This window comes from Varroa jacobsoni, unplaced genomic scaffold (genome assembly GCF_002532875.2).
Source record: "Varroa jacobsoni isolate VJ856 unplaced genomic scaffold, vjacob_1.0 contig02480, whole genome shotgun sequence".
NCBI classification, from domain to species: Eukaryota; Metazoa; Arthropoda; class Arachnida; order Mesostigmata; family Varroidae; genus Varroa; species Varroa jacobsoni.
In genome coordinates this window covers 1-13,003 of record NW_019214821.1, presented here as the reverse complement: position 1 = coordinate 13,003, position 13,003 = coordinate 1, and the positions used below count along the sequence as shown (strand labels likewise).

The 13,003-nt window shown below is 39.1% G+C and overlaps 1 protein-coding gene and 1 long non-coding RNA gene across 8 annotated transcripts in view; one reads left to right on the top strand and one right to left on the bottom strand.

Annotated features, from left to right (window-relative positions):
- LOC111272513 (uncharacterized) overlaps positions 1 to 11,591 on the bottom strand; it is a 50,750-nt gene extending 39,159 nt beyond the window's left edge. For 5 of the 7 annotated variants that reach the window (XR_002687562.2, XR_015315762.1, XR_002687563.2 and 2 more), the window contains exon 1: positions 11,322 to 11,591. Coding sequence is in view for 4 of the 7 variants with exons in the window: in XM_022854008.2 (XP_022709743.1) it covers positions 11,322 to 11,591 (270 nt within the window). In the remaining 3 variants the exon portion in view is untranslated. Of the gene's footprint in view, positions 1 to 7,963; positions 9,775 to 11,321 lie in introns of those variants that run through there. The other 2 variants (XM_086973327.1, XM_086973328.1) reach the window with 2 other exon arrangements.
- Positions 9,782 to 12,321, top strand: LOC111272515 (uncharacterized). The gene is made up of 2 exons (XR_002687564.2): positions 9,782 to 10,110; positions 11,357 to 12,321. It is a non-coding gene; the product is annotated as an uncharacterized LOC111272515 (long non-coding RNA).
- The last annotated feature ends 682 nt before the right edge of the window (positions 12,322 to 13,003 follow it).

The following is a 13,003-nucleotide window of genomic DNA, read 5'->3' as shown; positions in this document are numbered from 1 at the left end:
AACACCAGGTGCTGTTCGCGAACTTCAGGCGATCACCTCCATCAGGGTGAGTATCGCACCGCTTTGGGTGAATATAACGAGCCTCAAGATATTCATGGGGCTGGCATCAATGAACAGGGTCCTTTTGTTGCCTCGATGATGACTGGTCTCAACAAAGCCACGCAATTAAGTCAGAAATTTTTCATGCGCCAATATGCAACCTTTTAAAGCAGCTAAAAAGACTCATCCATACTGATGTTGTCCAATACATACTTCCGACTGGCGATTTACTCCAAGCCGCTACAAGTCCCACCCATAAAAAGGGAGGTCATAAAGATAAGGTTTAAACTAGGCTACGCAATGTAGTCAAATTGTCATCCAGCCTTCTCCTACAATAAAGCGAGCTAGAGGAGAGGTTCTCTCCAGTTAGCTTCGTGAAGAAAAGTTTCTAAGCTTTCTGAGCCTAGTTTCTATTTACCATTATTCCAATCCAAATCACAGAGGAGCCAATCTTGCGCCATTTTCGGCGAAATATGGACAAGAATGCAAACGGATGCCAGTGAAGCCGGCTAGGAGCAGAGCTGGTCCATGTAGAAAGGAACGTGAACGGATCGTCGCCTACGCTAGCTGTCGTTTGACTGACGCCAAGACTGGGTGCCACTCTTCCGAAAGCAAATTCTTGGAAATAATATAGGCTATTGAGAGACTCCGATACTATTTTAATGAACGGTATTTCAAAGTTATTACCGACAGCGTTGCACTGAAATGCATGAAGGGGGAGGTGAACCTTTGTCCCAAGTTAGCGCGCTGGACTCTAATTTAACAGGAGTACGACTTCAAGGTTGTCCACGAGGAATTTTCTGCCAACGTCAGGGCGTATGCTTTGTTGCGCGTGTTGAATTGTACTTTGCGTGCAAAGTGGCGCCCTAGAGTTGGACAAGGTTCGGAGGGTAATTGCCGAAGTGAATGATCTTGCGTTCCAGCGTACGTGCTTAACGATGGCTTAGTTTACCGCAAGGGGACAGCAGGTGCTGGAGCGCTTTTTCTAGCAGGCTTCATATGTCTCTTAAAGGTTTTAGATGGTAAGATTTTGGTGGTGGTCGACTAAGCTCGTGTCGGTTCGGGAACAATATCGGGTACCATGATCTGGACCCTGGAAGTTGCGCAGTGCCCCTTTGGAGGTTTCAGCATCGTCATGACGAATAAAGCAACCTAACACCAGCGACCTTCATATCCCGAAGGTCGCAGACTACCTCAAGCGAAATCATATCGGTCATATCAAAAGCGGGTTGTACTACGGCTGCATAAATGCCGGAAGCCGCGATGCCGCAGAACTGCGCCAGAATGCGCGCTTATGAAGACGACACAAACTATTGGTGAAAGTCGAGCGGTTAACACCGAAGTCTGGAATACGTTGAAGCAGCGTTATCACAAACCTTTTACTATTATAAGTCGGATGGTCCCATACAGCTATCGGGTTGCGATGCCTCATGGCCCGTAGCTGACCGTAAACGGAAGGGATACACAGCGGTACATTAAGAAACATACTCGAGTAACATGGCTGAATGTAAAGAGGCGCGCCGCGTATAATAATAAATCATAAATAAATTCGGCCCAGAGCTGTATATTAGGGCCTGCTTTAAGTCGAAAACAAACATCTTAGTTTGAAGGTGGCAGCTTTCATAATCGCTGCCATATCGACTTTCAGACAAGCCTGAAATTCACCTTAGTTACAAGCTCGTCTCGCAGTTATGCAAGCGCCTTTTTTGTAACACGATTTAGCCAGTCGATGTTATCATGTCTAGACTTAATGGATTCTAGCTTAATAGCTCTACATGCACAGTAATCCAGCCCGTTTAACCTTAGGCCGTGCGGCAGCCATATGTATTTACTTCAAAACACACTTGTACTCTCAAACAGCCAGTCCTGCACTAACCTTTTGGTATACGATAGTATAACATGATAACAAATAATATAAGACGGTATAAGATTTTGTTGGTTCAGTTTAAGCTAAGATTTTTCTTTAAATAGCACCTACATTTACAGCCGCGTAATAACTCGTAGAACAGTCCGATAAACTTCCTTGTTGATTGTGGATGGAAGATTTGATGTTACTAACAATAGGCACATTTTCTGGATTATGAACAAACCAACGATTTTTTCTGCCCTTAATATTTCCATCGATGATAAAAAAAATACTAGAGAACAACCTAAGTCAACTTGCTGCTCCGTTTTGCGGAAAATTGAGGAGTACTTAACACTGAATGAGTTTTGAGATTTTAGCGGCCTTAGAGAACATCTGATTTTTAACTGAACTTATGGTTTTCATGAAAGACGTGCTTTTTAGTGACGTGGGAACCGTAACGCTTTCTCACTAAGGACCTTCCAAGACAAACGAAAAACGATTAATCAATGCTGTCAATCAATGATTCTCGTCAGCAAAGAAACTTCATGCGGATGTGCTTACCATGTCACTGAACGTTTACGAAGACTTAGGTGCAGGCCATGTTTTGTAAAAATCAGACAGATATCCTCTAGTATTGCTGAAACCTTAATACTCATTCATTTCGTTTACCCATCAATTTTCCCAAGAATGAAGCAGCAAATTATCTTTAGTCCTGCTCCAATCAGAAAATATCTATTAGCAGTGCAAACCGTAGAAACAATAGCTGATTTGTTCACGATACAAAGGATAAGCCTAGTGGGGGCAAATCAAATCTGGCACGTTCTGCCAACTATTGTACAACCATGGATGGATTTAAAGCTATACACCTTCCCCCACAATGGTTCACCATCTTACATTAGTCAGTTGGCTCAGAATATGCTGTTTACATAACTGAGTATGTTTCGAAAAAAACATATAGCCGCCGCACCACCCAAAGATGGATTGTACGTATGCAGCGTTATAAAATAGGAATTCAATAAGTCTCGAAATAATGCTGTTAACCCGTTCGTTCATACTAGCAAAAACCTGTTTGCCTAGCTACAAAAGTACGCAAACCTGTAATAGATTTGAATTCCGAACTGAAGCTATAATTTAGATCAACGGAGGTCATATCAAATAAACGTGACTGCCAGGACCAACATTTGTAGCTTATGCAAACATTTTCGTTGATGTATCTATTTCTGGTTGAGTGTGGTCTCGGAAATAGTAAATAAAATCTACTATTTAAGCCGATCATTTGTATATATATACTGTTACATAGCGAATATTATATTAACATTAAAATTACTTCTAGGTAAATGTCTCAGTATCCGCAGTAAGCCAATTGTTGGTTTGTTGTCGGAATTTGCTGGCAGCATAGATTCTTGTGAACAAAGTACGACATATAAATTTTCTAAGACAATGTTCGACGTCGGTCGCGGACTCTGATAGCACGTTAAACAGCTTTCGACAAGCGCCTAGACGCACACGAGGACTACATTGCTGAAGCAAGTACAATAGGCAAAATTCTCTATCATCTGCTTATGTCAGAAAATTAGGAAGGCTATCTCTTTGCCCGTTTCTCCGCCCTCTTTGCGGGGGTTGGTTTCTGTCACAGCCGGTAAATGGACAGCGCATTTGAATTCGCATTATGGATGACACCATCACTACCTTCTAAAGGAGGTTTTGGGGAATTGCTTCCCGAGTTACGGTTTTAAAATATATGGGCGAGGTATCAATAAGGCGCGCTAACAATGCTTTTGTCTACTGCGTTACTCGAACAAACTTTTTGCCAACTTTTAGACGCTTACACAGTTTGGCCGCATACGATGAAATCCCGAAATGCAAAATGCCACACAGGCCCGACTCAAAAATATCGAACCAGCGAAGGTCCAATTTGCATATTGAGGTGAATGCGGTCCGGCGGGAAGGACTGACTTGGCGAACGTCCAAATGTGCCCTAACATAGAAAGCTGAGCATTTTAAAACACAACTCCCAAAACGTCGATTCCGCCTCGTCATGAGTTCCGAAATCTGTTTGCATTGAAAAACCTAATGTTCGGAGGATGCTTTATTCATTTCTCGCAAGCTCAGTATGGAATTAATCCTGGGAAAGCCGTTTTACTTCATTAAGAAATCCATTTATAGTGCTTTCCGCATAATTATTCCTAGAGAACCATTGGGATACATATTATGCCATCGCAGGCAGTAATGTGCATGACGGTATAAACAAGGCACTAAAGTGCTGTGCTTTAGCTTTACAGGATCGTAAGCTAATCTAGAGGAGGTGCGTGTGCATTTGTGTCATCAATACTGTCGGGAAATATGTTAAGTGTTGCCTGGGTAGCCTCATTAAACCTATGAAAAGTTATTTCGTTCTATTAGAGTAACCGGGTGGACTTATTTTCGCTGATTTCATTCAACACATGATCGGCGGTCCAGTAACAATCTACAATCAGCCGTGACGTATTGGGTTAACGAGAAGATATGTCACAGTAAGCCATAATGCGCAACGCCGCCGTGGAACCTTCATTCGAACCTTTTTCGAAAAAAAGACGCGACGGTCACATTCTGCATTGATTATCGGTCACTGAGTGTCATCGTAAAAGAAAAGAGTGAATATCCGGTTCGGCACGTTTACATTCTCGCAAACGCTGACCATTCTTTAGACACTAAGTCCAGCATGCATTCAAACGATACGTAAAGAACAGCAAATTGCACGCATAGGGAGTTCTACCGCTTCAAGCACACCTATGTAACAAACCTGTAAGAGGTATTGGAAGCCATTGACTTCACTAACCTGTATTAATCTGTAAGAAATGCACCTTGACGCAAAAGGTGACGTGTTTTTGGCTACAAAATCACAGCTACTGTAATTTCTTTGAATTCCAAGAAGGTCTGAACGGTGCAAGCTCCAAATATTCCAACGACAGCCAAGAAATTGGAAAGCGTCTTACCGATGGTTCACATAAAACCCAAGTGACATTATTTGGGACTCCAATTATAAGCTGATCTAATAGCGGCGGAAGAGGAACGAGGAGCTCGTCTTGCGCCATTTACAGAAGATTTTGAAGACAAGGTTACATATGGACGCCACCTTAATCCGTCATGTAATTCCAACAACACTTCGTCGTCATGTGGTGTCGTAACATTATCGATTAAAGGTGTCGATGTGCCATCCCGAATCAATCGGTCAATCAACATCGGTGTCAATTTTGTTGTACTATTTTTTCTTTGAAACGCTTTTGTGTCTAATAAGCTGTAAGAAAAGACAAATATGCTGCGAACAGACAGCAGACATAGCGTGTGGGATGACGTGCATAAGATGATGGGAAATCATCTTGTGTTTCACGATCACGATATTCGATCCTACAAACCGCCGTGTTTGTTTTTTACAGATTCCGAGACAACTACCTACCATATCTACACCAACACACACACACACTCGCATCTTTAAACATATTCAAGACAGATCTTATAGGTAAAAAGTAATATTGACCTACGTTTTGGGGAAAATTTGCAGGATATTATAGTTGTTTTGTAAGTAAGTTTGGGATTCTACAAGACGATACGTATTTTCAAAAACGCCTTCCGTTGCATGATTTAAGAAAAGCGACTTTCTTAAAGTGCAATATTAAAAATGATCTATATTAAAAGATAAATTACACTTCACAATATGATTACGTTAGGTTATTCGAGTAACAATGTAATGCACGGGGTAGGCAATAGTGTAGAACAGTGACACAAGAATTTTTTTTATTCTTTTCTTTCAATTTTTTTTTATTATTTTATTGAAACTTTAATTTAAGTTAATGAAATATCGACAAACTTTTATCAAGTATGCAAATACCCATCAGTATTAAATAAAATCGATTACAATCTCGAAAAATTTTGAAAAATGTATGTTTTTGTTTTTATTTTCTTGTCTACTGGAGAGTTTATTTAGATAGTTGCTTATCCTTCAGCTTATTTCTTAGTAAAGTAACCTAGCTATTTGCATAAAGCATGTTCAAGGATCAGACTTTTTAAATAATCATTTATGTTAGTAAAGAAGTTACGTAAAGTATAGAGTGAGAATATGAAGCATTCTATTTTAAAATAAATGCAAATTAAATTATCATACAATACAAGAATATCTTTCTGTGATGGCTTTTAACTATTTACAGACGATAACTAAGGAATCGTATAAATGAGATAGGCACCTCAAAAATATAATGTGCTCATTACTAGAAAGTGGGAGCAAACATGGACGCATTGCTACAGATTATTTGCAGATTATTTGGTCTAAAATTTAAGGGATAAATATCGATCTTTCACGCGGTACATTCAAAGTTTTTATACAAGCAATTCAGTGTCAGTCAATATGAAAACAGTATTAAAAAGATGGAAAGCATTGCCCATTTTTTGCTCACACATTTGCTACATTCATTGAACATGTTAATTGTCAACTTAGTTTTCCTGTCTTAATCCGTATTGTTTGTCTAATGACTAATTGACTCCAGAGTTGGCAAGTGCAGAATATAATTTAGGGTTTATCGAAGTTTGATGGCTTGTCACCCTAACTTATTGCTGTATCATCTGTACCGAACTGCATTAATAACAGTAGTTCAAATGCACACGAGGTTATATAGATAGCGTTGTCTGAATATCATACGAGCTAGTATATTCCCTATACCATTTTGACGCAGAGATTTTCCTCATTACTATACGTCCACCTGGAAACTCTAGCCACTTGCGCAAAGGCTTTACACAGTAAATTTCAAAGTAACTTCTCTTAAGCCTGGCAACAAATCCGTTCTGCTGCGACCGAATATTCCGATATTGACCAATCATCAGCTCGCGTCGAAGGAAAATACAACTCTTTAAAACCCAAACAAAGTCTCAGAATGGTTTATTCTATAGACCGGCACAGAGGATAAATCGCTTTTTATTGATATATTCGACCGACAGCGAAGCTTGACAAGACTTTTCCATGATTTCATTATGATATATTTTGTAACAGCAACTTTCGTTTAAGATAATTGTCAACTGAAGGTAACTAAACGATCGGTACCGTGTCTTGGGAGGACTAAGAATATGCTAAAGGTTCCTTAGGTTCGAGAGTGCCAATGACAAACAATGTTAAAAGGGTCCTCCTGAGTCGATGCGAGATAGGGCGATCCTGCTCCTATAATATTCACTGCCCTACCTTGAAAAAAAGCAAGAAGACGTCTTTGCTATCATCTTCACATGCTATATTTTATATATACTTCTTTGGCAAACACAGATGTAACAAAAAAAAAGCTTGCGTGGAAAGTTTAATTTCTCGGCTTTCTAAGCTGCACAATATAGGTCATTATTACTGCAATAGGTGCCAACCTTCTTGGAACCTTTGCTGTTAACAGAAGACGCTTCATTAGGCGCTGTATATGCTATATCAATGTGATGAGCGAACCGCTTCCGCCGAAAATGTTTTGGTGCGAACCTATTGTAATGAAACTTGGTGCAAAGAAAATTAACTACACGAACCAAGAAATTTATCTAAAACGTTAAAATGTAAAGGGATTGAATCCAAATATATAATAGGGAATTAAAAAGTGTATAAGATCCTGAGCACGCCATAATCTTGGGCACAACCGTCCGTGAAGTGCCCCTTCAGTATGGTAGAAATAAATACTTGCTTATAAAAAAACTGAAAATCATACTGACCAATTAATCATTGTACCTGACGTTTTTGCAGCTTTAAGTATTTTCCTAAAACAAATGCATATATTATTAATTCACTGTGCACTGCACAAAGCTGGGAGATATAGGCTACTGTTTCCTAAAAACATTGGTTTGGACCGGTGTGTTTTTAATATTGTAATGTAGTTTAATTAATGACAATGACTTGAGAGAAGCATTATAGTCGTATGTCTTTGTCATTTATTATCTATCTGCTAATGAAAAGATGTTTAGTATTTTCTCGGCAGCAGACAAGACAATCCGAGATGAGTCAATGGCCTTCGATCAGTAAGAAGACGCACGGCACGTTGATATTTGTGTCTTTTAATATAGATCTTGAAAATAAATACACGTCCATTTCCATCAACTCTTTATTCACGAAATTTATAAATAAACTCTAAAAATATCTAAATTACTTTTTGGTTATTTCAGTATTTTTGATCCGATTAAAAATATTCTGAGTGGTTGATGAATCATGTGTTAATAATGTGTCCAGACTAATATACAGTTTACCTTTCATGGCAATCGAATGTCACGTAGATTTATTCAGGCTATGTGTCGTATGACCATGGCCCCTAGTTCTAACTATACTCGACCATTGTATAAACACACTATAAAGGAAATAAAGTATTCGCTTCACAGATGACCATGGCCTTAGATGAATGATATAATGTATCACCGATAACTTGTTTAGGCACGCATCGCATGTAGACCAACACTCGATTGTTTAATCGCTTATATTAATAAAATAAGGAAGATTCCAGAATCAGACTAATTGTCCTCTTGTATTATGCTCCTTTTGTTCTAAGGTGTATACGCTTATCCGTTGTTTGACCCGATGGGCTTTTCAGCGGATATTAATTGTTGTTTCTTGAATTTTTAAAGATATAAAGCATAAATAATCTATGCATATCCAGTGTAAACCTGGTGATATCTGACAACAAATTTCGAAGAGATTCTATGCAGTTATCAGAATTCGTACGTCATACGGCAGTAAGATAGTAATATTCTTTTACTATTTCATTTCAATTTGACTACCAAAGTCGTTTTTAAAGTACCTTTCAGTAGTCATATAGCGTTACAATGTATAAAGCAATGTATACAATGTATAAAGCGTGTTTAATAGTTTTTAAAATTGCTCGCTTTCTAGGTCGTTTTTAAGCCCGCAGCAAGTCGGATACAACATTTAAAATTAGAGAAGTGTTTCCTATCCATAATATCAGTCAGTTGTTTACTGCGTAGCAACCGCTACAATGGATGCACCCATAGTAGCGCGACCACTATTTGTGTCGCCAGCGAGTTCAGTGCTGCTTATTTAACCGATTTCGTATTATTCAATAATCCAAATATTGATGACGACTAGAATTAATGGTTGTATGAATACTAAAGCTGACGTGTTTTTTTCCTTTTAAATTAATATTATTATTCTGCTGCAGTACCAACACCACGAGTGCAACCATTTAAACTGTGAAACCAATTTTTACTATATTATATATAGCATGAAAAGCACAGAATCGCTCATTCAGGGCAAAGTTAACAGTCTGCACGATAACTATTACTATAACACGGTTCAAGGGATATTGAATGTCGATTTCATTTATTATAATATATTGTAATAAAAAACTGCTTAGGTATGCTTCGCAACCCGGGCAAAAAAGCCTTCTGGGTGCTGGCATTCCTCTTTGTAGCCTTACGTTTGAAAAGTTGGCTAAGAACCAACTGACTAGAAATTTCCAACCAAAGTTAAACCATGACTTGTATCTTGTAAATGGCAGATGCACAAATTGCTAGCGTTGATATTAATAGAAAACCGTGCAGCAGAAATTACTTCGAATCTAGATAATTAGTAACTAAAACAAGTTAAACGGTAATGCAAAGCGTAACTGTTACTACCTATATGGACAACAACTTACGGAATATTTAATACACTCTAATATTGTTAGTGGAATCTATTTTTCGTCTGAGGCGACTCCTGAGAATCTCGTGATTCGTCGGTACTCCAAAAAGCGTCGTTTCTGACGTCCCAGTGGGGTTTGGTTAAGTTAAATTAATCGATCAACGCTAACAAGCGCGTTTCATTGTATCAAGGGATCCACAAGTGCTACGTATGTCTGCAAATATGAATCACGTGCATGCATACGTCATGGCATGTTGTTGCGCGTCAACAGCTGTTCACCGAATGAAGATAGGAAGTAAAGTACAAGTAATTATAATTTAGTGTTTGTCCAATGCTTATACATCTATATGTATTGCCGTAGTACTCTTTTGATTATACCAAATAGACCGAACGGGATTATTGTCAGCAGCAATATAGAAATGACGTCGAACCATTTCCAACGTCTGTAATAATTCTCTATAGATCGGTTCTCTGAATTAGTAATAATACTCTGCATCCGTCTTACACGAAAACGTTTATATTCTCCTTCTGACAATATGAAAAAAAACTGGAAGCCATATACATTTTTTGAAGACGTTACAAACCCATCATGCTTGGGCATAAACAGGTACGACTATTTTCTTTGTATAATCGCTCACTGCTTACAATGTGGACATTGAAGCCCTCAGGTACCAACGAAATTTAAAACAAGCTCATCCTAAGTGATATCACTGTTTCAGTACTAATCCTAGTCTGCAATCAGTTTTAAATAAAATATGCTCAGCGTAGTCGAATAATATTTGTAGGTTGATATCGTGCATCAACAAATCGTAAGAAAGTAGTAAGAGTAGTAAGAGACGGTGGCTTGAATGACCCTAGCTAAAGAAATCATAATCCAAGTTTTACAGCGGCATTGTTATAAATGTGATACATGGAAATTCAATTACAAAAATATAAGTGATAACGTGACGCAAAGAAAATTTATGGTCGGTGCCAAATGCATGTTTTGTAGAGCAGTTCTATAATAATGAATAGAACTTCACAGTTTTTCATATCCATCTATGATCTTATATGCAAGTCATAATTTAAGCTACTTTGCTGTCTGTTGTATGAAGCTTTAGTAGCCATCTTATTAGGACTGGTCAATATAAAGCCAATATAGGACAGCTATCCATGGTAGCGCAGACCTACTCAGAAACTGCCGCCATCTCTAACATCAGCGTTGTGCCATTCTTGGTACACATAGTAACCGCCAATTATCAAAGTAGAGCAGCCATAAGTATTTGTAATTTTAAGCAACCCATCGTCCAAACCGTAAAACCTGATCAAAAGACAGAAACCACTATTTAATTTCTTTTACAATATCTAGAAAAATACCACAGAGTACAGCATTTATTAGCCCTACTTTTGGCCGTGGTGGAGTTGTGGAGTTGAAACAAGGTTATTTCCGGTGCTAATCTTGTTGGACACATGCAGATCGATGCGCTCTTGAACTTACAAAGTTGTTAAAAGTAAACACTACTTTTTGTAATTAGCGTTATACGAAGGGCATATCTACGTATCGAGGTCGCACCGCGGAACTAACTAAATAGTAATCGTAAAGGTGCTAATGGCTGACCACTCGTAGGGTGCGGGAATGCTAGTTACAGAACAATAGTTTTTTATTAAAGAAAACCCTACGGTTACTAAAATTGTGCATGTTGCAATATTCTTCAGTAGCAAATAAACACAATTTTGCTTATATAGAAACTATTTGTCCTTTCAATCATAACCGCAATACACGAATCTATTCAAAAAAGTATACGTCTTTAGCAATATATGCAGCATAATGTTACTTACGAATTCTGATGATTGGACTTCCTTGACTTCATTAGCGAAATATTTGGCAACAATATAGCCCATCCCAATGCAACCTCCGGAGAAGACAGCGGCAGTCCAAGCATACCTTCGGTGCCAGCTTTCACCCCGTCTTACGAAGGGCCTGTCTATGTACTCCACACGAACAGGCGCACCTCCACTTAACGGACGGATAGCGCCGCTAACACTAAGGACCGATAGTGGTCGGATCATACCACGAATACGCGGCATACGTTGAATTGCTTGTGACATATTAAATTGGTTTCTTTGTTACTTCAAATGTTTTTACCTGGGTTATTGTCACTAGTGTCGGTCATTGGTGAGGTTTATTACTTTTTCTATTAGAATAGTCGGTGGGTCGCCATCGACATTATTTGTAGAGCGTGGCTCAGAAAATCGACTGCATATCTGAACTCACCTACGATTATCATTGCACACAAAAACACAAAATAACACATACTCTATTCTACGTGAAAGCTGAGATCGTTACACAATCATAAACTTGATGATCACTTCTCTTGTCGTTGTCTTTCTTTGTTTTGATAAATTCCTCTTTTGTACGTATTTACGTACGTACGGATTACATTTGTTCAAACAGAAGGTTAAAAACACTTGAGTGGCAGAAACTGTATTCACTTTAAAAAAAAATGATTGAGTTAACTTTTGGATTGCAAACGTCTAAAGCTTTCATTCATTCTATTCTTAGTGCATGGAACGTATTTCCACTAACGACGACAACGACAACAACAGCAACGCTAAGAACGAAGAAATCACTGCTCTGATGGAAGGATGCCTTTAGAAAGTCAAAATGAGACATTGTTCTTCAGAACTTGAGAGTTCATTGCCGCCCGCCCTTTAAACCAAGACACAGTCAACTCAATTACGCGTGCAAGTGTACATCTACTTCTCCGGCTGACTTCTTTTGTATCTTGCCACTTCTCGTCGTAATCGTAAAAAAATTAAAGCTATCTGCTGCTCGTTTTTTTGATTGTCGTCGTTTTCGTTGGTGTTGTCGTTTGATTTGTTCCTGTTGCCGTTCTTGTTTTTGAAAGGGACTTTAGAGATATCGTTACCTTAAAACGACCTAGTATTATATTATACTATATTCTCATTGTTACTAAGCGGAGACCGGCTGTGAGTGGGACGAGATCGAGGGCAACGCGGCTACGTTCCCTCGCATGCCGCTGTTCGTTTCTATATTATCGTTTTGAATCAGCTGACCGTTAATTCGGTTCGTCGAATGTCTCGGAGATGTAATTATCCTTTGTTGCGATTTACAGTGTGCAAGACACTGATGAACATTTACGTTTTAGGATATATATCTCAGAATCGAAAAGCGTTCACCGCCACTGTCATCATAACAGCACCGTCAGCATCACCATCACCCATCAGCACACACACCCGCACTCGTCCATACTCCACTCACAATTACGGATCCAGCGGCCTACCGGTACCACTCGTTCCGAATCAGGACCTGCAGCGAGCCCTTTGCCTATCCTAGACAACAGCACAGTCCCACTGGCCCACCATTAGACTCATGGACATCGACTCTAAAACTAGTCGCCTGACGGAGCCACCATCTATGAGCGAATCTTATTAACACGGACTGTAGGTGGCGCTGGTGATTGCCGTATTGCTGCAGAGCACGTGGGTGTCGCGCTGCC